This window comes from Bremia lactucae, linkage group LG8 (assembly GCF_004359215.1).
Source record: "Bremia lactucae strain SF5 linkage group LG8, whole genome shotgun sequence".
In the NCBI taxonomy this organism is placed as follows: Eukaryota; Oomycota; class Peronosporomycetes; order Peronosporales; family Peronosporaceae; genus Bremia; species Bremia lactucae.
The window spans coordinates 2,874,826-2,897,142 of record NC_090617.1 but is presented as its reverse complement, the minus strand read 5'-3'; the positions used below and the strand labels follow the sequence as shown (position 1 = coordinate 2,897,142).

At 44.5% G+C, this 22,317-nt stretch overlaps 7 protein-coding genes across 7 annotated transcripts; 2 read left to right on the top strand and 5 right to left on the bottom strand.

Annotated features, from left to right (window-relative positions):
* The first annotated feature begins 20 nt into the window (after positions 1–20).
* Positions 21–2,665, top strand: CCR75_005437 (uncharacterized protein). Its single transcript, XM_067963518.1, has 7 exons — positions 21–150; positions 186–304; positions 360–667; positions 719–863; positions 923–2,078; positions 2,146–2,333; positions 2,409–2,665. The coding sequence occupies exons 1-7, from the start codon at positions 59–61 to the stop codon at positions 2,573–2,575; spliced, it is 2,175 nt and encodes a 724-aa protein (XP_067815711.1). The 5' UTR covers positions 21–58; the 3' UTR covers positions 2,576–2,665.
* Positions 2,666–2,970: 305 nt separating this feature from the next.
* Positions 2,971–4,731, bottom strand: CCR75_005438 (uncharacterized protein; the record flags this gene model as incomplete). Its single annotated transcript, XM_067963519.1, has 1 exon — positions 2,971–4,731. One exon carries the CDS (start codon positions 4,729–4,731, stop codon positions 2,971–2,973), a length of 1,761 nt encoding a protein of 586 aa, XP_067815716.1.
* A 3,731-nt stretch (positions 4,732–8,462) lies between these two features.
* CCR75_005439 (uncharacterized protein) lies at positions 8,463–10,754 on the bottom strand. The gene is made up of 6 exons (XM_067963520.1): positions 10,468–10,754; positions 10,155–10,396; positions 9,741–10,089; positions 9,466–9,669; positions 9,285–9,399; positions 8,463–9,220 (listed from the first exon to the last, which is right to left on the bottom strand). The coding sequence occupies exons 1-6, from the start codon at positions 10,507–10,509 to the stop codon at positions 8,676–8,678; spliced, it is 1,497 nt and encodes a 498-aa protein (XP_067815715.1). The 5' UTR covers positions 10,510–10,754; the 3' UTR covers positions 8,463–8,675.
* A 1,111-nt stretch (positions 10,755–11,865) lies between these two features.
* CCR75_005440 (uncharacterized protein) lies at positions 11,866–14,116 on the bottom strand (the record flags this gene model as incomplete). Its single annotated transcript, XM_067963521.1, has 2 exons — positions 11,866–13,921; positions 13,989–14,116. 2 exons carry the CDS (start codon positions 14,114–14,116, stop codon positions 11,866–11,868), a joined length of 2,184 nt encoding a protein of 727 aa, XP_067815445.1.
* A 104-nt stretch (positions 14,117–14,220) lies between these two features.
* On the bottom strand, positions 14,221–16,618 carry CCR75_005441 (uncharacterized protein). The gene is made up of 2 exons (XM_067963522.1): positions 14,469–16,618; positions 14,221–14,401 (listed from the first exon to the last, which is right to left on the bottom strand). Exons 1-2 carry the CDS (start codon positions 16,591–16,593, stop codon positions 14,316–14,318), a joined length of 2,211 nt encoding a protein of 736 aa, XP_067815446.1. The 5' UTR covers positions 16,594–16,618; the 3' UTR covers positions 14,221–14,315.
* Positions 16,619–17,068: 450 nt separating this feature from the next.
* CCR75_005442 (uncharacterized protein) lies at positions 17,069–18,496 on the top strand (the record flags this gene model as incomplete). The annotated part of the gene is made up of 3 exons (XM_067963523.1): positions 17,069–17,158; positions 17,215–18,179; positions 18,253–18,496. 3 exons carry the CDS (start codon positions 17,069–17,071, stop codon positions 18,494–18,496), a joined length of 1,299 nt encoding a protein of 432 aa, XP_067815447.1.
* A 294-nt stretch (positions 18,497–18,790) lies between these two features.
* Positions 18,791–22,316, bottom strand: CCR75_005443 (uncharacterized protein; the record flags this gene model as incomplete). The annotated part of the gene is made up of 3 exons (XM_067963524.1): positions 18,791–18,869; positions 18,938–21,369; positions 21,432–22,316. The coding sequence occupies 3 exons, from the start codon at positions 22,314–22,316 to the stop codon at positions 18,791–18,793; spliced, it is 3,396 nt and encodes a 1,131-aa protein (XP_067815448.1).
* Between the last annotated feature and the right edge of the window lies 1 nt (position 22,317).

Here is a 22,317-nt window from a genome sequence, read left to right as displayed (position 1 = left end):
TTTTCTTAATTTTGATTTAGATCTCCAAATTTACGAAAAAGTTAAAAGCGACAATAAAATGAGCGATACCAAACTCAAATCGCCAAGCAAGGCGCGACGTGTGCTACTCCAATGTAGCGGCTTTATTGCATCGCGCTGTCTTTCGCTATGGTAACTCTCAACTCGATTGTGAATCCTTTCAATAGTATTTGCCCTCGTACTATCTCGCCGTTGCTGACACTTACTCTTTCATGTTTTAGCTGGGGCACATATCTTTTAGGTCTTCTGTGGCTATTGTTGCATCCCGCAATCACAATTACAACAGGTTTGAACGCTATAACGTGTTTAGTATGCACTTTAATTACTTCTTGGCTTTGTAGGCGAGCTCAAATGTCGTGGAACGTACATGTCTGAGAATGCGTTGCTAATCGACCTAATGGAGGCTCAAGCAAGTCATCAGGAAGCTCATTCAGCTCGAAAATTTCAGCAAAAGCTGCAAAATCTGCCACATTTGTCTCCTAGTGGCTGTCGCGATAACTGCTCGGACGTCGTGGATTGGATTACTACGCAGCTGCGCGGCGTAGACCGTGTCGAAGCTTACAACCATGTCTTTCAAACAGATCAAGCGTCGGCACGACGAACGAATGTCTATGGTATTCTTCAAGCCTCGCCCTTGGCTGATGGAAAGGTAATCGCACTCTATAGACTAATAACTTTGTACTGACATGTTGTGAGATAGGAAGCGATCGTTCTTGTCACACACTACCGAAACGTTGGCACGAATACTGGTGATATTTCTGGGTTAGCGTTGGGACTCGCGATGCTGAAATACCTTGCGAGTGCTACATGGCTGGCCAAGAACGTAATTCTTCTTGCTGCAGACGGTGAAGTGGACTTAATTGTTGGTACATTGTATCAATTAACGATTTCGTTCTATTGGTAGATGGTGCGCTAGATGGAAGTGATGGGTACGCTCCGGGTACAGGAGCCTACTTACAAGCGTATCATCTCGATCCTGTTGTCAGTGGGATTCAAGGTGTTTTACCAATGCGTGCTGGTGTCATTCGGGCGGCTATTAATCTAGAGACTTTAAGCAACTCGCGTCCAGCAGATACAATGGGAATCTTTACAGCTGGCATGAATGGCCAACTTCCAAACTTGGATCTTGTCAATACGGCTGTACGGGCATTACGCCGTCATCAAATTCCAACAACTTTAAATCGGCAACAAGACAATACTTCAGGTTTTAACAAGCTGAACTTTTTCAAGGACTTGAACGACTTGTATACTCCGCCACGATGGAAGGAAAGTTTACGCAACTATCTTACGAATCTCGATGGAATGCTGCAATTTATGGTAACGGTAGCAACTGGACCCACTGGCCCTCATGCAAACTTTATCAGCTACAATATTGATAGCATCACCCTTTCGTTGACCACGCGTGAAACTCCAGAGGATCGTCCCCTTGCTGTTCGCAATGTTATGCGATCGCTTGAAATGGTGATTCGTGCGCTGAGCAATTTGGAAGAAAAATTGCATCAGTCGTTTTTTCTCTATGTACTTCCAAACACGACAACTTTTGTGTCTGTAGGTGAGTACATTTATGCCGTGCTATTGGTGCTTTCGCCAGCAATTGTTCATTTACTGTCCTTGGCAACGCAAACGACTGGAATGCGTATTGCACTTGCCTTGAGTGTCGTTTTTGTCATTGAAGCACTTTGTGTGCTCCTGTTGTTTGGAATTTGTCAATTTCTTGCAACACCAACTGCATCGCTACATTCATTAAGCTTTAGTGAAGTGTCTGCTGCGCAATGGTTTCAACTAGCAACTGTGGTCTCGGTAGCTCAAGTGTTTATTGCATTGGTAATAACGCCTTCTCTCCGCTCCGTGGTGGGCTTTTCAGGGTGTGTGGAAGTATTTGACTGGAAAAGAAAACTTAAAAAATATGAAGCGGAACAATTGAAAAAGCTGCTTCCTAAATCCTCATCGGATGATACAAAAGAGATAGGAGCGAAAACTATCTTGAATTCAAGCAATGGCATTCCACCTCTCGATTCCGGCTGGCGGGCTATTAAATTTATTACAATGATCATGCTAGTGTACGTTGTCGAAGAACCTCTTTGTCCAAGTGCTTTTTCTTAATGATTTTTTTCTTGTGAAAAATAGCTACTTTCTTGGTATTTTGGGTCTTTTGAACTATCCCATGGCTCTCTTTTGTGCTATTCCAATGGTCCACTTTGCTCGTGTGGTCCCATTTGACACGGCCACAACTGCACAAAATATTTGGAATGGGCTGTGGCTCTTGGTCTCGTCTCCACTCATGGTTCTTTTTCTACTGAGCTGGCGTCGCCAAGGTACGAGATGAAGGATTTCTGTTTCACGATAGCTTCGTCACTTTTGGACTGCTAATTGTGTTTGTTTTTTAACAGGTGTGGGCGTTGGATTATCTTATATCGTCAACAGCTTTGCTCAGCGACTCAATCTACTTGCGCTGATGTATATTTGCTGTATCTACGTTGTGGTTCACACTTTATCACTCACAATTTTCACTTTTTCGTGTGCCGTACCTTCTGGTAAAAAAACAAAATGTGACTAAAAGATGGCAGCAAGTAGTTTGCGTTAATTTTTATATAAATTTAATAAACGATGCCAATCTTCATAGGCATAGTACTCTTATAACGTTTTAACTATAAAGTCTCAAGCAAGTTGCAGGTTGTTGCTCATGCTATCCTTTTTACATCGACAATGAATCTCAGGGCCAGCGGTAGCAGTAATTGAAGACTGACCACGGTCCGTTTCAGCTTGGCTTTAGATTTAGCAAGGGTGGCGAAAAACATTGTGCTTATGATCGCCGTTAACACTACCACAACATGTGTTTAAAAATTCGTAGTTTTCCTTATCTTGTTAAGCTTATTCACACTATACGATACATAGAAATGATTAGAGCGCTCTGGTCGCACTCCCTAACACTAAATTGGTCTATCAGCCACTTTAAAAGACTACATTCGCCACACCATTAAGCTGGCAAGACACTTCAAGAAACACATGGTCCGAGAAAGCACTGGGAGGCAACGCGTCAGATGACTGGTCTTCCGAGAACGCGCTTAACGGGTAGAGAAACGTAATCGAGCGGTCTTGTGTCTCCACAAGCTTGTCCTTTAAAGAGACGGCAACATTACTTGCTGACGAAAACAGAGCCCCCGTCGCTAAACCCTTGCGAATCGTACTCATGTCAGCCACCGAGCGCCTCGTGACTTCATTCTTGCTATTTCGAATTGTTAAAAGCACCTGATTCTTCTCTTTCCAAAGTGCCGTCAACTTCGCATACAGCTGCGAAGTCACCGGTATCGGCTTGACCGTCGTCTTTAAATGCTCGTCGTCATTCTCAACATCGCTGTGGCCAAAGTCGTCTACACCCGTGCCAAACCAATTCGTATCGGCCAGCGCGGGCGCAAAGGGTTGGTCCACGGGGTACACAAATTCTTCAATCAAGTCGGTATCAAAGCTCTTTCCAAGATCTTCGAGCTCTTTTGGGGAATCACATGACCCCGAGTCGGTCACGTCCGAAGCCGCAGACGGCGAGTTAGCTACCGATCGAGCCCGTGACTTCTTTTCAGACACGGCCATAGCCGCTGCAGCTGCAGCACTGGCAGCAGAGGCTGTCCAGGACGACACGTCCTGGAAATCTTTCCACGACGTTTTCTCGAGACAAGCCACGATACGAGACGCAATGCTCATTTGCGATAACTCTTTCACGGGTACAGCATTGAACATGGACGAAAAACGCGCGCCACTCGTGACATTTGCCACTGATTCACTCTGTCCACAAAACGTGACCGAGAACATCATTGCCATCATCATGGCAAGATTCTTCTTGGCTGCGTGGATCTCGTGGTGGGACTGCGTTTGCATTTGAAGTTTCTGACGCTGCTCTTCCTCTGCTAGTGCTGCCGCCATGGGGTCGTCACTGATCGAACATAGGCCGTAGGCGGTCAAAGGCGACTCGTCGAGATCACAGAGCAAGTCCTCTCCAACCATAGCGTCATCCATATCGTCCAAGCAGGCAGCCCAATCCACGGTAGCCTCGCTAGGCGCACGAGCTGCTTCTCGAACCTTTTCAATAAAAGTAGGTTCAATTTTAATCAATGGCTCTTGCTCCACACTTGCTTTACGGCCAAGTTGTTGCTTAAGCTGCTGACTTTCGACAGCCATGGCCGCTAATTGCTCTTGCAAGACTTTAAGCTCCCTTTCCTTGGCATGTAGCTGATCTTCTAACTGACCCACGTAAGCTTTCTTGCGTTCCCGATGAAGTTGTGCTGACATGCGGTTACGTATCAAACGTCGTTTCTTCTTGGCCTCTTTCGAGTCGGGATCCAAGTGTTCTAGTTGCGCTTCCATTGCGCGCAACCGCTCTTCGCCACTCGGATCCAACGTCGTCTCTGTCTTGAGCTTCTTGCTCATGCTACTGTGCTCCATATCAGCAACATCCAGTGGCTTGCGCTTGTCACGACGCGCATTCACGCGAGCCATGCGTTGTGCCTTGCCCGACTCCGACTCGGTTACGGACGAGGAAGGGGACGCAGGTGGCTCGAGTTTAATCATTTGCTGCGTCTCCATGCAACAACTTCCTGATACCGTCGTGTCCACGGCCGAAGGTGGCAGACGAAGCTGATCCACGGGCCGTGCGGTAGTTGATGTGGGCTTTCGCGGATGTGCGGAATGTTGCCAAATGGTGCGGATAAACTCAGTCATAATGGGACGATCTCGGACAATGAAAATCGAAAAGTGGGCTAAAGCGACAGGGGGGAGCCAGCACGCGCAAAAATAAGTATTTGGTGTAATCTAGGAAGACGGATGTATTTCGGACTTGTAGAGTGCCGTTTTTGAGACGAAGAAAAAATCAACGGACCTTGGGTCTTATTATGCACAAGAGGAGTTCGGCGTCGACGTGACGAGAAGGTTGGATAGCGCTTGCCTCGTTCAGCTTGTTTTATCTTTTGAGGCTATAGATCCGCTTGTTGTTGATGTGGTTCATGAAGGCATTTTTAAACCCCAAAAAACCTCGATGATCGCATGTGATATGCAGTTGATCCTCAGTGTTCGCCACACATTCCCTACCCGCCATTCTAACATGAGGTTTTTTAACGAAATCTCGCACAAAGATCGCGGAAAGCTGCCCGTGATGGTCAAGTCCTGGCTGGTGGTGTCCGCACTCTAAGAAACGACGCCACGCTCTAGCAATGCATTAACTACGTAGGCTTGTACCCAGCCAGTGACATTGCTGCGATGAGCCCCGTCTGTCTTAAGAATTTTCCGACTGCTTTGATCACAGCGATCAGAGTGATTGTCGTTGCGTTGTCTCGCTTTGATGCAGTCGTGCGATTGTGCATCAAAATGCAATTCCTTCCCCATTCGCATGAATTTGAATTTTCCTCGACATACTGTAGAATGCCTATAAATAATCAACACAACGTGTGTTGGTTAGTTGTTGGCATTGGACATATGGAGCCGATCTCAATTCATACTTTCTTAAGATTATAGGATTCCTATTAAGAAGTATAGGATGCGACAGAAACGTCGCAATAACTTTTAGTAGACAAAATGGTGATCCGCTATCTATTGCGACACTCAAAAGATGTCCCTCAATAATTTTCTCGGAAATTCATATAGGTGGGGCCGCTCGTAGATGAGCCACAACAAGAGATGGTGATATTCTTCTATGCGATAACCTCCCGGTTTGCGCCATATCCATCGACATGGACACGATTACGCTGGCGTCCACATAAAGGAGGCATTTAAGGCAAACCTCAGCGACAATCACGTGTGACGCGATGGATCGGCAGCAAAGCAAGGCAGAGCTATGCTGGATGGGAGTAACAAAACAGCTGCCACGGTACATAAGGCTGGCGTGGCTACTGCTGCGCTCATTTCATAAACGCTGCTCAAGACTGGCACGCGAGTTTTTTATTGTGAGGTCAATTTCAGATGCAACGGAGAAGACAAAAGCTACAGCGCCAATGCAGCTGATCAAGTGGAATTTAATCATGTAGCTAAACTTTCTGCTTATTAAAATTAAAAAAAAGCAGAATGCGATGAACGCTAGCATATTCTAATCGGTACTAATCAACTTGCCGCTGAACGCTACTGTATTCTTCTTGGCAATATCTGTGTCGTGTCTGCAGCGTCCACTCTTTATCTGAGACGTGTTTACACTAAAGGAGTGCGCAGACATCGCAAAGGACACAATATCACAAACGTTGAGTAAATCCATTGGCTCCGTTCCGATTAGCAAGTTGACACGGCTGTCGCTCGCTGTTGCTTTTCTGCCGTGCCCACCATATCTTTCAATATTTTCGCACGATATTCAATGAACTAACTGATCGCGCCAGTACAAAACTACCTCGTTGTTTAATTGTTTAATATAAAAATCCTCTCTGAACTGGACTACTACGACGATCTTCCTGCGGCAAAATCAACCTTCGGCTGCGCGTTCTCAAAATCGGTGCGATTAGAGGCGCTGTATAAGTAATGCCTTCAAAAGGCGTAGGTACTCAAATATTCTATCGAAAAGTGGTTCAGCTTGGAAAGAATCCTAACAATTAGTAAAAAGAACATTAGAACATCTTTGCCTTATAATTACGCACCAAATCATCTACCAATTCGTTCCTAATGCGCTTCTGTGAAATGCTAGAATGACTCTATCGTTATAGGCTAGAGTCTACGACTACATCGCTCGAATAAAGTCCATGCTTCATGGCTACTTTCTCAAAATGTCAAGCGACTAAATCTACAAAAAAACGATTTTTGTGAGGATACCGTCGCAATCTTTTTAAGTGTCGGGTTAGCGACTTTAAACATAATTATCGTATGCATCGATCAATCAATTTGAGTACAAGTCATACATGGAACCGGGTTGGCTGGCGTCTCAAGTAGATGCGCCCAGATTTCTAAGATCCGACGTGAAAGTTCCTAATGCGCGTCCGGATGATACGAGTTAATTAAGAATAATGCAGCGACCGTTTTAGAAAGCGACGTCTCCTGCTCGAAGAAGCCAATAATCGGATATTTTTTAATGTGAGCTTTTAATATTACATTAGAAATCGATCATCGACCAAAGCACCCCATTCCTTCATAGATTTGCGATTTTTATAGGCTCATACGTCGGTAATCTGCGGGCATATCTCCTTTAATTACTCCTCCCATATAATATGGATGCGACTGTTACCACAGACGTTTTGACTATTGCCAAAGACAAAACATCTCTGATTGGCTATTTGGTGCAAACTAATATGATTGGTCAATTGTGTGCTATTATTGGTTCTACGTAAGATACACATTATAAGATTTTGTGTCATTCAAAGCTGTTGTTTGCAATTATGAATATTCGCATCGGCGCATTTTTGCGAGCTTAGAATGCAGACTTGAAGCAGAACGCAGCGCGCGCTTTCCCCGCGTTGCATGTTATGCATCCGCAGCCCACGCACTGATATTGATTGAAGTTATTACGCAAGACGTCGTGTACACACTTCTTCACGCCTACCGACGTCAACGGCCTCTTGACGCCTATGACATGCTGAACGGTGCTTCCTCTCTTAACTGACCCATGCATCAAAGTAGTTGTATCAACCGTATTACATTTTGTGTGTTGTGACAGGTAAAGGAGCGACGGTTGTGGGCTACATATTCACACAGGAAAGGGCTTTCCTGATCGCAGACGCGTGCGGATTTTGCTGCTAGAAAAAAAGAGAATTCGCCATCAAGACGTGACGGTGCTGCATATCGGTCGGCCTTCTAAAGGTGGTCTTGACATGTGATCTTTGCAAAATTAACGTAGTGACGTTGCGCAAGTATATTGCGATTATACATGCGTTTCCGGAGAATGAGCTCGTTTTTCATCAACTCTATGCAACAATTCGTCAAGTGCGATTTCGATGCCTTTTCCATGGCTTCGCGAGAATTATAAATGACTTAAACAAGTCCCATTGGTGGCGGCAGAAAGTTTGCTTTCAGCTTTGACAGCAGATTCGTCAGTGTAATTTTAATCCATATGTGCTTAAATAATGTTTATATTGCGCGAATCGTTAAAATTGCAGGGAGGAATAGGAAGGAAATGAGTAGAAAATTATTGCTTTTTTGTTTCAATATTTAGGGATAACAAAAACAATCCGAGGTGTTTTGTCTGTGACATTAGTCAAAACGTCTGTGGCAACAGTCAAAACGTCTGTGGCAACAGTCAAAACGTCTGTGGCAATAGTCAAAACGTTTGTGTGTTGCAAACTTTGATCGCTGACTTAGATGTGGAAGCGGTATTTTATTAATAAGATTAAGTATCCATCGCCGCGATAAACTGACAGTATTTTCTTTATATTTATAATACTTGACCAAAATACGTGGACGATAGAAAGTTAGTGTACATTGCAAAGCTACAAGCTACAATCACGAAAGGCATCTTTTGACCACAATTGTAAAAAGGCGTTTTGCTAGGAAAGGGTACTCTTAGTATGGCGCAGGTAAATTATTTTTACAAAGACGCAACAAAAATAATTCTAATCTGTGCCGGAATTAATTGACTAATGGGCATAGGCCGTGTGAGGACGTTCCTGTAAACTCGACTAACATTGCACGAGCTATATTCTGACAATATCTTATGTTCTGGAAATTTCAGTCATTGACTGTTAAATTGCTAATTGTCTGTTCTATTGAGCAGCTTGGCAGGTAAGGTGACTCGGTGCGTCAGCGAAATAAGATTGCAGGATAAAGGCTCGTGAAAGCAAAGGTTCAATTTCGTTTTCTTTCCAGTCTTTTGTCGGGAGACTTTGTAAGAAAAGAACAAGGTCTTGGAATTCTAGTGTCTTAAGCGTCTCCCCAAACGTCATCAAAATGGCGGCGCAAACATATACATGAAAGCTCTCAAAGCCCGAGTCTTCACATAAATACGTATCCCAGATCCGAACGATGCCATCTAATGGTAACTCGCGCATTAACAAACAATTCATCCAACGAAACGCAAACTGCACAAATTGAACGCTCTCTCGTTCCACAATATGTGCAAATAATTCGGCATCGCATCGACGAACGAGTTCCTCCATACGCTGTACCATTCGCTGGAGACCTGGCTGGGCAAAGGTATAATGATCTTGAATATCGTCAAGAAGCTTTGTCAAACACCAGTAGCTATCTGCTTCCACAAGTTGCAAACTTTCATCAGACAAAGTGGTTATATCACTTTTTTGCGGATCATCTAAAACTCAATCGAGACACCAATCAAAAATACTTCAATCAAGTATTTTGGCAATGAAGCGCACCGGTAAAAGCAGATAAAAAGACGACTAGAAATGGCGTCATGAGGTCATTGATGCCTTGTACGTAGCCACTTGCTGGGTGTCGAATTGCCCAAATATAGAGAACACGTTCCATTGACTACATAAATACCATCCTAGTCAATACACAGCACGTAGAATGTCCATCATACAAAAAAATATGAACCTGATGAATGCGTTCGTTTTGAAAGAGTCGGACGTCAGCATTAGTGCGTGGAATATCAACGAGAATTTGGCGTAACGTCGTTTGTTCACGAGAACCTCGATCTGTGTCTGGAATATAATAATACTGCTGAAGCAACTCGACGTATTCCTGACGTTTTCGCTTTAGCATAGCATCACACCTGTCTTTCTTTGATGGCATGTAGCCCTACATTTCGAAAGTATAACACCGTTAGCAAATGTGATTGTATTCGTCAATATATATATTAGAAAACGGACCAACAGGAGCCGCCAGGCTGTGGGACGATACTTTGTTGGAATGCCGCCCCAGCTAAGCTTGCGAAGCTGATCCAAGTCAATGACGTCCTTTTCCATTAATCGCTCAAATTGTCGGTAGCGAAGATTTCCTGATGCATTCCGTGAAGGCATCCCAGCCGCTGCAGGCGTCTCCTTGTGCTGTAAAGCTCGAGGCACCTCTTTTTCTACTTCTCCATCTGCATTCAACGAGTGACGACCTCGTTCATTTTTATATAATGTCCGAGATGTTGTGTCTTCACTGTCACTATCTGCAGAAGATAAACTTCGCGATCGTGGTGAGACTGAATCCATGAGGGCTGCTGCCGGTACGCTATAAATAATTGAAATGATGTCCTTAGCTTTGCTATCAACATCGATACTTAAAGCCATACAAACCTGGATGGAGCCGGTGACGGTGTGGCCCATACTGGTGGCAATTGGCCTGTAGTTAATTGATTTATTGCTACTGGTGGCGCTTGTAATTTGTGTTGCGCTGCAGTCTTTTTGTGTCCCCGCGTGAAAAAGCTTGAAGTTGGTGCATTGCTAAGATTTGTCGATAATGCCCGCTCTTTTTTCTTCGGACCAAACTTGTGCAGAGCAGATTTAAAAGGATTGGAAGTCGCTCCTTGCGACGGGGACTGAAAGAGCGTTTAATGAACATGAATCGCTTCCATTTTCGTGGAATATGCTTAAAGATTGAAAGACGCACCATTTCTTCGCTAGAAGGATGGTGTTCAGTAGTAGCTTCCATCGATGCAATACGGTGCGTTAATGTTTTGCAATTCGAGCTCTTTGGAGCTGCTGAAGGTTTCGGGTCTCGGGCTGTTATCTTCACCGTTTCTTGCACTAATATTGCACTGACATGTCGACAGAAGTCAATACACGTTTACAAAGTAAGAGGTGGTGAGTTTTGTACGTGTGGACTTTCTTACAAGCTCACGTACACGGCGATTAGTTTTCGCGCACCGCCAATTTGGTAACGTCACGAAAAGCCGGCGGATAGAATGTGGCAACTGTAAATTTGGGGTGGTTTACGCCAAGTACTGAATTGATCTTGTTTCATATTGTATGTTAAAACTTAAATGTCAAATTATCGTATCAAGATAAATCTGTGTACCGTTCTAATACCTATTCCAACTTCAAAAGAAAAGGTCGTTTGTTCAAACCGTTCAAACCATTACCAACATCACTCAAAACCAATACCGGTTTCGAAATTGCCATATCTCTGCTTTATATGTGAATGAATTCCTATTGTAACAACGTTCGACAGTAATGTCAATTTATTTGACGTGACGCATAAATTCGTCGTTATGAAAGCTTGCACTTCAATACAGATTTATGAGTTGCGATAAAGGCGGACTTGATTCGTATATATCTAAAAGCGATTTATTTCGTCGCCAGCAAAAGTGAATGACTGCAAGCCTTCTCGTTTGCCCATTTCAAATTCATTTATTATAAAAGTTGCTGCTTTGTGATTTATCAACCGTTTCATTAAAAGTTTGACAATAATTTAGCCAGCATCCTGTAAAATGATGTCTAGCAGTCAGACAGGTGATTCTTGCTTTCGATGCTTTAAAGCCATATTAAACACATGCCACTGAGCGTCAATTATGTAACTTTTCGATAATTCTAATGAGGCCACAAAGGTGACCATCGCAAATCCCCAATTCAATTTGAAAATCTTTAATTGTGAAACCATAATCTACCTTCAACGTTCGTTGGATATAATGCAACGACTTGCTGAAAGCTGGTGTCTTTGGTCCAGGCATTCCTGAATTATATTAACTCGCGACCTTCGTGTACCGTGAAGAAAGGGAGCATAAGAAAGCTTCCATCGATTGACTCAATCAGCTTAGGCACCAATTTAAGTTGCGCCACGAAGTCAGTACGACCGCTTGGCATACGTGAGTAGGTTCTTGCACCTATCGCTTAAAGAAGTTGTGACAGACTCGCATCTTGTTCTTTTGTCAAGCAGCGTCCTTGATGATGATTATAGCCACGATAGTGGAAGTGCAGTCCTAAAAGGTTCATCCATAATTGTTAAGACTTACCCAATAACTTCACTTGTTCACGCGGAACCGAACGCAGCAGCACATCTATACATCTTTTACTGCGCCATCTCGCTACTTTTTCGTTTCCTGGGCGGTTTATCATCAAGATTAACACCCTCGTGACCCAACAAATTCATTTCTTCCTTTTCTGTGCAGTGAGTAGAGGACGCAGGACATCGATCCAAGTCGACACACCCAATTGACGGCATAGGGTCGTTCGTGGTTCCCCAGCAGTCCTTTGTTTGGGCGCGTACTGCTAATAATTGCTCCACTGCTTCCACGGATGGCAACTCGATGAAAACACGTTCGTGATTTGTCCAGTGGACGTGCACAAGTCGAGTTGCCGACTGAAGATTTAGCGCCCAGCCGACACAATGCTTAATGTGAAATGTCTTTAATGCCGGACAAGAAGTATTTCTTGACATCGATTGAGCGTTTAACGCTGGAGCTGCACGCGTCCTTGTTAACTTCATTAAAAGAAACCGAGAACGCGATGGGGTACGAGTTGGCAGTGGGTACGGACCCGGTAAGTGGAGGACGAACGTTGGCACAAAGTGGCTCACAAACAGCGCATTTCGCAACGTTTCGAGAGCTGCGTTCGAGATGATTTCTGCGCCGTCCGATCCTTTTTCGAGCGACGCAATACATTCATTCGACACACCAAGACCTGAACACACACGAAGAAATACATATCCCGTCATAAAGGCATCATAACCCGCTTGATGCGCTTGAAGTGGTATTTGCGACGGACTCGATACGTTGTCTTCTAAACTTAAAGGTGTAGCCTGGATTTCTGGACCGTAAAAGGGATGCTTCGATAGCACCTCATAGCAATTTTCAAGTGTCGAATGCGTCAAGTGAGTGGCGAACGCGTCTACTTTTTTCATCGCATAATCAACGAGTGTCTTGGTGTCAAAGACACCGCCACCGACACCAAGCCATGCATGCAACTGAAACTGAAACTCGGCACATTGCCGTGGCAGTGGTTCATGAAATTTGTCATAGCATTGCATTAAATCAAGGAGCATATTGTGTCCAATAATGGGTTTCTTTGCACCCACAATCACGTCAAACACAGCCGTAAATCCAATGAGCTTGAGATTCCGTTCACGTATTGCATCGTCTTCTAATTCCTGATTAGCTTGCAACAGTGCAAGTCGCTGATGTTTGCTTGAAGCAAATATAATACGTATACGACGTTTCCATGGATTCCGTATGACGTCTTTATCGTCAATATTATCAACTTGACAATCCAGCGCCACTGCATCTGGGAACATTTTATAAAGGTACTGCATTAAAGTAATTCTACGAAACGGAGCAAGGGGTTCAGTCACGTAAGCGCATATTGTATCATTGATTTGGGCATTTGATACAGGCGTCTGCAAAAACTGCTTCAAGTCATCAATCGTTCTCGTATCAAGTTCCAGCAAACCATCCTCGTCCGATCCGTTTATATGCATCTTGGGCTGTTCTTGGATTATCCTTTGACTTTCTTCGCCTTTATCGTCAATAAGTCGCCTCGTACTTTCGTTTTTCAGGTTCTTCTTTTTACTATTTTTATTATTTCGACGCTTTTTCTCAAACTCTTGTCCATATCGAGCTTTATTGACGGTTCCGTCTTTATTGCTGTCTTTAAAAGCTCTCAGTTTTTGTTTGAGTGTCATTTGAATGTCGTTTAAGAATGTTTGAGTCTCTTTTGTTTTCAAAATTGGTTGGGTGGAGTCAAATTTTGGTAAAATTGCTGGTTTCGCTGACTGTTCCAGTGCCGACTTGCACGGCTCTTGTTGCTGCTCAAAGTGCGATAAATGACCAATTCCGCGGTCGATCCATACATTTAGGTCGAAGCCATGCGCTCGAATGTACTGAAGACATTTGGCCTGTATAAGAAACCTACGGTCCATACCAGAGATGCTGGCACTGCTATGGTCTTGTCCTTTGTCGTGGAAGACTGGAAAGAGTGGGAATTGGTACGTCTCGACACGAAAGACGCGCGCATTGGCGTCCCACGTAAAAATGCTGAGGCCAAATTGAACAAGTGGAAATTCGTGAGCACTTTGACGGTATTGAGCATAGCGCTCGTCGATCTTGTCCATGACACTAGCGCGTGGCGTGCTACGTAAGAAAGCGATGCAAGGAATTAGCAACGCATGGGCGCACAAGGGATTACTACATAACGCACTCCTGGCATGATATGCCGCCCATTTCGGTATCAATTGCCACAAAAGCACAGCCATTGATTATGCGTTTAAGGCGAGCAAGAGCAGTTGTGTTACACTCGTCGCGCCCAAACTCCTGGACCCGCATCATTAAGGCAATTAATGTATTTAATAAAGCAGGAATTTCGATTTTTTTTAATTTAAGCTTTGGTATTTTTGTGATCGCAGGCTAAGAAGACTTAAAATCAACGTGGTAAAAACAATATTCCCCATAATTATAAAGATTACAAAAAGATGTACAGCAAGCTAGCTAGCTACACACGGGCAAAAATACATGCAATTTGGTGGCTTTACGTCTGAATAAAGTCTAATTCGCCTTGAAGTGTTGTGTGGCGATAATCCACGCGGATATCTGGGACATTGGTCATTCGAATGTCTGCGTCACAATAATAAATAAGTCAACCTTTAAAAAAAGTACTCACAAAATCACAATAAACCCTCACCATTGCCCTGAGATCCAGGTAATGTGTACTGGGGGCCGAGGTAATGCTCTTTAAACTTGTGTTCAAAACCAGACTGCAGAACCGAATTTCGTGCAATCTCGCACATGTCTGTAGACGTCAATTTCCAGACCTGCACGGCCACCGAGTACTCTTCGAGCAGTGGATCTTTTGTATAGTGCAGCATGACCGGATCGTCAGTACTAAGAGAGACATTTAAACCACGTGCGTGATAGATGGGAAATGGGTTGCGATGATAAGCCAGAAACAAGCGATTGTTACTTAGCGGCGACATGGCAATTCCAATTTGTGTTAAATAATACAAATATTGCAAGCACACAGATTTCCGCAAGGTAATGCCGTGATTAATACCATTGGCCGTCAAGAATGCAGCTGCCAAGTGCTCTGGATCACCCGCTTCACCCGAATGAGGACGAAAGGAGAAGATATTGAGACCTTTTTGACGACGGAATTCATTTAAAGCCGCAATATTCGCATAGAGGTAGTAGCACCAATAGTCGTACGGCGGACTAACTTCGTAAGCCCAATCCTGCGGTTTTGGCAACTTCTTCCCGCGTTCAGCATGAAGTGAATCGGCCTTACTTTCATCATCCACGCAGTCAAAACCCACCATCGTTTCTAGAAAAAAGTGCAATGGCAAATTCGTCGATGGATCACGCGTGACTTCAAAAAGCGGGAGGAAAATGTGGTCAAGCATTTGCTGAAACGTGTCTACTTCACCAAGCTTCTTGTACAAAAAGTATAGTCGTGGAATCTGTACCATCCAGCGAACGTGAGGCGACGTCAATTTGTTAACGTAAAACCAGCGGCCAAGTTTATCCCATTCCGAGTGTTTGCGTCCATAGATCGACACTCGCCATTCGACAAGTTGGTATTTGTTTGCTTGCAAATCAGCAATGACTTCCTTGGTAATCTCAGCAAGATATTTGCCTGCAATCAAATTGTCGGTTTTTAAAAAGATCTCGCGAAGACGGCTTTGTCCTGCGGGATTGTACTTGAGATTAAACCGATCAAAGCGGTGAAACGTGTTACTCGCGTGCATGTCTAACGTATCGACGCTGAGATCATATCCTGTGAGATTTAGCGACCGAAACACTTCACTTAACGTCATAAAGCGGCCATCTCGAAAAATCACAATCTCGCCAGGGGAATTTCGCAATCGCGACTTGATAAAACGAAGCAAGTGTTTTTGGTTCATACACGCCGAATGATGAATGTGCGTGTCGACTTTCCGGACGTTATAAAAATCACGATGAGGAACGGCCTTTTGCGCTACAAACTCACGCTCCGAATTAAGAAGCGTATGTAGATTAAAGCGCGCTTCTAGTAACTGCAAACGCTTGAATGCTAGCGTCTTCACAGGCCCAAAATTAATAATTCGTTTGAGTTCAAAGAGATCTTTATAGTACTCTTCCATTTGACCGACACGGCTGATAGGCTCAATGGCGTCTTTATCGTTATATACCCACACCACACCGTCTACCATCATATAGTGATGAGATGTAGCTTCTGGGATGGGGTGCTTTAATGGTTCATAGGGGATTTCGTCTCGATGCCGTAACTTGGTTGCCAAACCTGCTGCGCGTGGAATGGAATGCCCCTCTTCGGAGGCCGTCGACTGTGGAAGCGTGGGCTCATTAACAGCAATCCATTTCTTGCGTAACGCCAAGCACTTTCGAATGAGCTCACAAGACTCAATTGTCTCTCGATCAACCTCTCCGGTAACAGCCGTGATTTTAATTTTCTGGTACGCGGACAATTGACCGTACGGCTCGGGTAATGTCTCGAATAAATCGCCAGGACCCACGTCGACAATTTGGTCGTACATTGATCCATCAGATAAACAGCGTAGACGCTTTTCGGTGGCCACTTTTTCCAAAATGGAGGCTTTAAGGAGCCCTTCATGGCGCGTGCGCTGGCTAGCTACCTCGCTCTCCTCCTCGTCCGGACTCGGTACATCGTCATCTTCTGCATCTGCTGCAGCCGCAGAAGCTGCAGCAATGACGTCAATGTGTGCTGTATGAGGCGAATAGCCTGATGTCGGCGACCCGTTAAGGCGGAAGCGATTCAGCTCATGCTCCAGATTGGCAGCGAGGGTAAGATCCATTGCAAATGGTTGCTCAAATGTCTACATCATCAGATTAATGTGGTGCACACCATTGGCAGGGGGTGCCAAAAAGCTGTATTTGAATAGTATTTTCTGTTTGAGTTTCTTTTTCGGCCACTTATGCAACGGCTTTGTTGGCAGCACTGGAGTGGCTTGCGTTTTGCCAGGTGGTTGACAATCGCAAGGCAGCTGGGAAGTCATTCGTAATAATTGATTGGTTGTCGCCAACTTGATCGCTTAATGATCAATACTTATATCAAATGTACTCGGTAAACTTTAGCCAGAGATGGCCAATTGCATTAGTGTCTTGTTTTTAAAGCAGCAAATTTCTTATTGAAGTGTTGGTTTCAGTTAATTAATAACGAACGCGTACTTAACGTTTAAGCGAGATCTTTAAAGGCTTTGTAATTCTTAATTGGATAATTGAGTGAGGTGTCATTCTTCGTTTCATCGTCAATTACTTAAGTCTTCCAGTATGAATACAGTCGCTGGCATGCAAAAGTCCCGCTTTATCGCAGCTAGGCTGCGCAACTGTCTAACACGCAATGTATGGACCACCCAGCAGGTACCTATTTACAATTTTTAACTTTTTTAGCTTTTGTTATAACAGATTTATTGTAGTACATTGACCGCGAGGAAAAATGTGGTGCGCACAATTACCACCCACTACCGGTGGTATTAAATAAAGGTCGTGGTTGTAAACTCTGGGACGTTGAAGGTAAAGAGTATTACGATTTCTTAAGTGCCTACTCGGCCGTGAATCAAGGCCACTGCCATCCAAAACTCGTCAAGGCGCTTACAGAGCAGGCGCAGACACTCACCTTGACTTCTCGCGCATTTTATAATGACGTGCTGGGAGAGTATCAGGAGTACATGACCAATCTGTTGGGTTACGACCGTATTTTACCCATGAATACAGGCGTGGAAGGTGGCGAGACGGCGATTAAGCTCGCGCGTCGCTGGGCTTATGACATTAAAGGCGTGCCAGAAAATAAAGCCAAGGTTATTTTTGCAAAAAACAATTTTTGGGGTCGTACCCTCAGCGCTGTCTCGTCTTCGAATGACAAGGAGGCATATGGTGGATACGGACCTTTTATGCCTGGATTTGCTAGTATTCCATTTAACGATGCAAATGCGTTAGAAGAGGTTTTTCGAAATGAAGCCAAGTACATTGCTGCCTTTATGGTTGAACCCATTCAGGGCGAGGCGGGTGTTGTCGTACCGGATGATGGCTACCTTAAACGCGTGCGCGATTTATGTACCCAATACAATGTATTGTGGATAGCTGATGAAGTACAGACTGGTTTAGCCCGTACGGGAAAGATGTTGGCGGTAGAGTATGAAGGTGTGAAGCCTGATATTGTGATTTTGGGGAAAGCTCTTTCCGGTGGCATGTACCCAGTTTCGGCTGTGCTAACGAGCAACGAGGTGATGCTTACGATTAAGCCGGGTCAGCATGGCTCCACCTACGGTGGTAATCCACTGGGTGCTAAGGTTGCAATGGCTGCTATGAAAGTCATCGAGGAAGAGCATCTAGCTGAAAATGCGTTTAAGCTTGGCAATCGATTTCGCCATGAGATGCAAAAGTTTGTCGATTTTTTGCAGTTGCGGAACATTGATCCAGTTGTACTAATTCGGTCTATTGTCTTGATTTTGTAGCTTTCAATCAAGCGTCCTTCAAGGAGTGCGTGGCCGTGGGTTATTAAATGCAATCATAATCAACGAGCGTCCAAACCAGCCGGATGCGTTGCAGCTCTGCATGAATTTGGTTCAGAAGGGGTTACTTGCCAAGCCCACGCATGGCAACATTATCCGACTTGCACCCCCGCTCGTCATGACTGAGAAACAGCTTGATGAATGCACGTCCATTATTAAGGAAGTCTTGATGGAAGCCGAGCAGTAAAGATTGTATATGGATGCACAAAATTTACAGAGCCAAAGGTTAAAGAATTATTTTGTGTATGCTAAGAACTCGAGCGCACAACCATGATGCAAAAAATTAGTACAATTTTTGCTTAAAATTTTTGAGTCAGAGTAAAAATATATCAAAATCGGAAAAAATAAAAACTTCAATATAAAATTAAGAAAACTGAAAGCACAGTCGTCTCTATAAACAATCGCAGTTGTGACAAGCTTCTTGTCAAATAAGTGCCGACCTTATGAGTGTTACTATACGTCTTGCCATTCTACCTGGCACCTACTCACGATCAGCATTTAATCGATCGCGAGGTGGGTCCATCTTTTGAATCTTTACCATTGGATCACGATGCAACGCACTGTAAACAAAAGCACACAAAAAAACATCAAATATTAATTTTGCAACGTAAGCACATCAAGCTCGTACCTGAGGTCATTGGGAGTCACAAAAATAAATTGCTTTTTGCAATCCTTCTTAGCCGCGTTCACCAGAAGCTGAATCGTCATGTCTCGATTCACGGAATCCATAAACACATCGAACTCATCCATGACGCGAAATGGACACTCGATACTTTCACCAAGAGCTAGCAGCAAAGACACTTGCGTATACGACCGTTCTCCTCCTGACAATTCCTTCATATCAGTAACCTGAGACGCTCGTGACGCCCCTGCTTCATTCTGCAGGACAGCGATTTCAAGGCGCTGGTCATCATGTCGAAACTTGAGCTTGCCTGCAAAATTATTCAAGCACATGTACTTGTTAAACTCCATAGACGTCCGATGCGCAATCTCTTTGCGAAGAATCTGCCACACGCGTTTGCGTTCCTCGAGCATTGTACGAATCCGCACAAGATTGTCTCGAAATTTGTCGAAATTTTTTTTCTTTTGCTGATACTTGATCGTTTTGGCTTCTATATCATCTCGAAGCTCCGCAAGGTCCATGCCTTGATACCTACTACGCTCGTGATCAATTTGGTGCTTAATATCCGTGAGTCGCTTGCCATAGTATTCATGCGAGTGTCGCACTACTACGCGCTCACAGTGCTGCTGAGCTTTTTGTCGTTGTTCAACGCACTCTTCTTCAAGCGCAGCCAGCTCGTCTTCCCAACGCTCGACCATATCACGAAGCACAGCTACCTCCTTCTGACATGTCATTTCTTTTACCTTCATCTCGCTTAAATGCTTATAAATAGTGTCAGCATCTTCCTGGAACAGATTCATGTCAGCAGCAATCTCTTTTTCTAGTACATCCAATTCCTCAAGCTCATGCAATTGGCCTTCGAGATCTGGATTGGACTTTGACAAGAGTTCATTCAGCTCTTCGCCACGACGATCATAATCTTTTAATTCGCTCTCAACACTTCGGACCTCGTCTTCCAATACTGACGTATCTAAAGTATGCTGTTGCATATCATCCGACAATTCTTCTTCAAGACTCCGCAATTCGGCTCGCTTTTGATTCAATCGACGCGACAAATAATCAATCCGGTCATTCTGCTGTTTCATCTGTTGTCGAGAGTCTTCCCGCTCTTGTCGTAATCGAGCCTCATCGCGACGTAATATCTCTGCGTTTCCTTGCAAATAGTGAATCTTCTTTTCTAACTCTCGAATCTCCCCTTCCAAATCTTGGCAAATAATAGAACTTCGTCGATTGCCCTTGTTAGCAATGAATGCCAAATTGCCCGATCGCACGACAAATTTGTCACCCGTGGGAAAGTAGACTTCCGATACATAGCGCGCCATTCGAAACGTGCCACTCGAGCCACTTAACACACTTGTCTCCGCTAACTGGCGATCGTCAAACAATAATTTGCTCTCAGCACTGCAGACATCCACGAGAGCATTAAACACCTCGTCATTATTCACTTCAAGTATATTGCAAATTGCATGAGCTGCAAGATTCCCTTCAGCAAGACGCAAGCTGTCGTAGCGACGTCCATTGCGCAGTGAGATGATAATATTCGCTTGATTTTGTGGACAATGGATCTGGCGCTTTAATTCATCTAGCAACGCCTTGTCACGGCCATTTACAACCAAGTAGCTGCCCAATGTACCCTTTAATGCCACTTCAATAGCCACTGCAAAGTGCATATAACGTTCTGGTAGCTTGACATACAAGCCAAGCGGTCCAATCGGAGGTAGTGCGAAACGAGAGAGATTGTGAGCAATAAGCTGCTGTAGCTGAGGAATTCGGCTACCATAGATGGCCAGACTATCCCGTTTCTGTCCTTTTAGCTGATTAATTCGATATTGAGTCGAACTCGTCTCCGTCTCTGCTTCACGCAAGTGACGCACACAATTGTCATGGCGAGTCTCGACTTCGTCCAATTCCTGTGGACGCGTTTGTGCTTGATTCTGTGCTTCCTTCAGTTCGCTCTCGGCTGATTGCAATTCAACGCGCTTGCTTTCGATTCGTGCACGCATTTTACCATTCCGTTGCATACGATTGTGCAGCATTACTTGGTGTTGCTCCCGCTTCTGCATTACGTCTTGTTGCAAGCGTGTTAGTCGTTGAGTCGCGCGTTCTTTTGATTGCGTCAAGTGTTTCAACTCAGCTTTGCAGTGATGCAAAGGCCGCCGAGCTTCTCGAATTCGGTTTTTCACTGCTGTTTTCTTGTGACTAATGTCACTCATACGAGCATTGACTTCCTCGAGTTTGTCATTCTTCTCTTTTTGCGTACGCTCGATCGTGTCCACGGCCTCTTTCAGTTCTTCATATTCACTGGCGATTCGCTCAGCATCGTGTTTCTTGCGTACCATTCTCTTCGCTAGCTTAGCCGCTACTTGCTCTTTTTCAGCCACAAATGACCACGCAAGCTCCTTCTTGAGCCCCTCAAATTCGTCCTCTAACTTTCCAATCTACGTCCACCATCAGCACCTCATGTAAGCAACATACACGACCAATAATTAAATATACCCACACTCTGGGCCTCCATCCACTGTTTCTTGGCCTTTGCCACCGCTTTTTCCAACGTCGCAATCTTTCCTTTCTCCCGCTGTAATGTCGACTCGACAATCCTCTTGGTTTCGTCGTCAATCTTGGCGTACAATGCTCGCATTTTGTACAAATCCGTCGACTGGAGGAAAAACTTGTACTTTTCGTGTGTGTTTCCTTTCAGAAAGAGCTTGGCATTCTCCTGATCCAAGATCGCGCATGGATTCTCGGTCTGGATATTCAAGTGATCGAGCATAGCCTCCAAGTCCGTCTTAAGCTTCGAAACGAGAAGACCACGTTCGTCTTTGAGTCGATACTCGGCGGATCCGTCACGTCGAATTAAGCGCTCTATTTGAATCTTTCGACCATAAAGCTCCGGACGAAACGCGTCGCTCCCGACGGCATCGTTTCGTAAGGTTATACGCACTAAAGCGTTGCCGTCGTAGCCGTGGCGAATGAGGTTTTTAATGCTTTTGCCACGATGGGTACTGCGAGCACTAGCGCCTAAACAGATCTGAATAGCAGCTATTATCGCGCTCTTTCCACTACCGTTTTCACCAGTAATAAAATTTACATGTGGACACAACGCGACGCGCAATTTCCGGTGACACATGAAGTTTTCACAGTAAATCTCTTCGACGATGCCCATTTCCGTGTCAACATGAGCGTCAAGCTGCGGTAAATGAGCTAAGGACGTCTTGAGACGGCGCTTATGGCCGATACCTACGCAATTCTCGTATTCGTTAACATTTGCGTGGTTGTCGACGATGTCGGTCTCATCCTCGGTCTCGCTGGTTGTCGAAGTGTCGGGATCCTTGTGCTGCGTCTTCTGCGCCTTTGCTGTCGATCGACGACTAGTGACGAGCTTCATC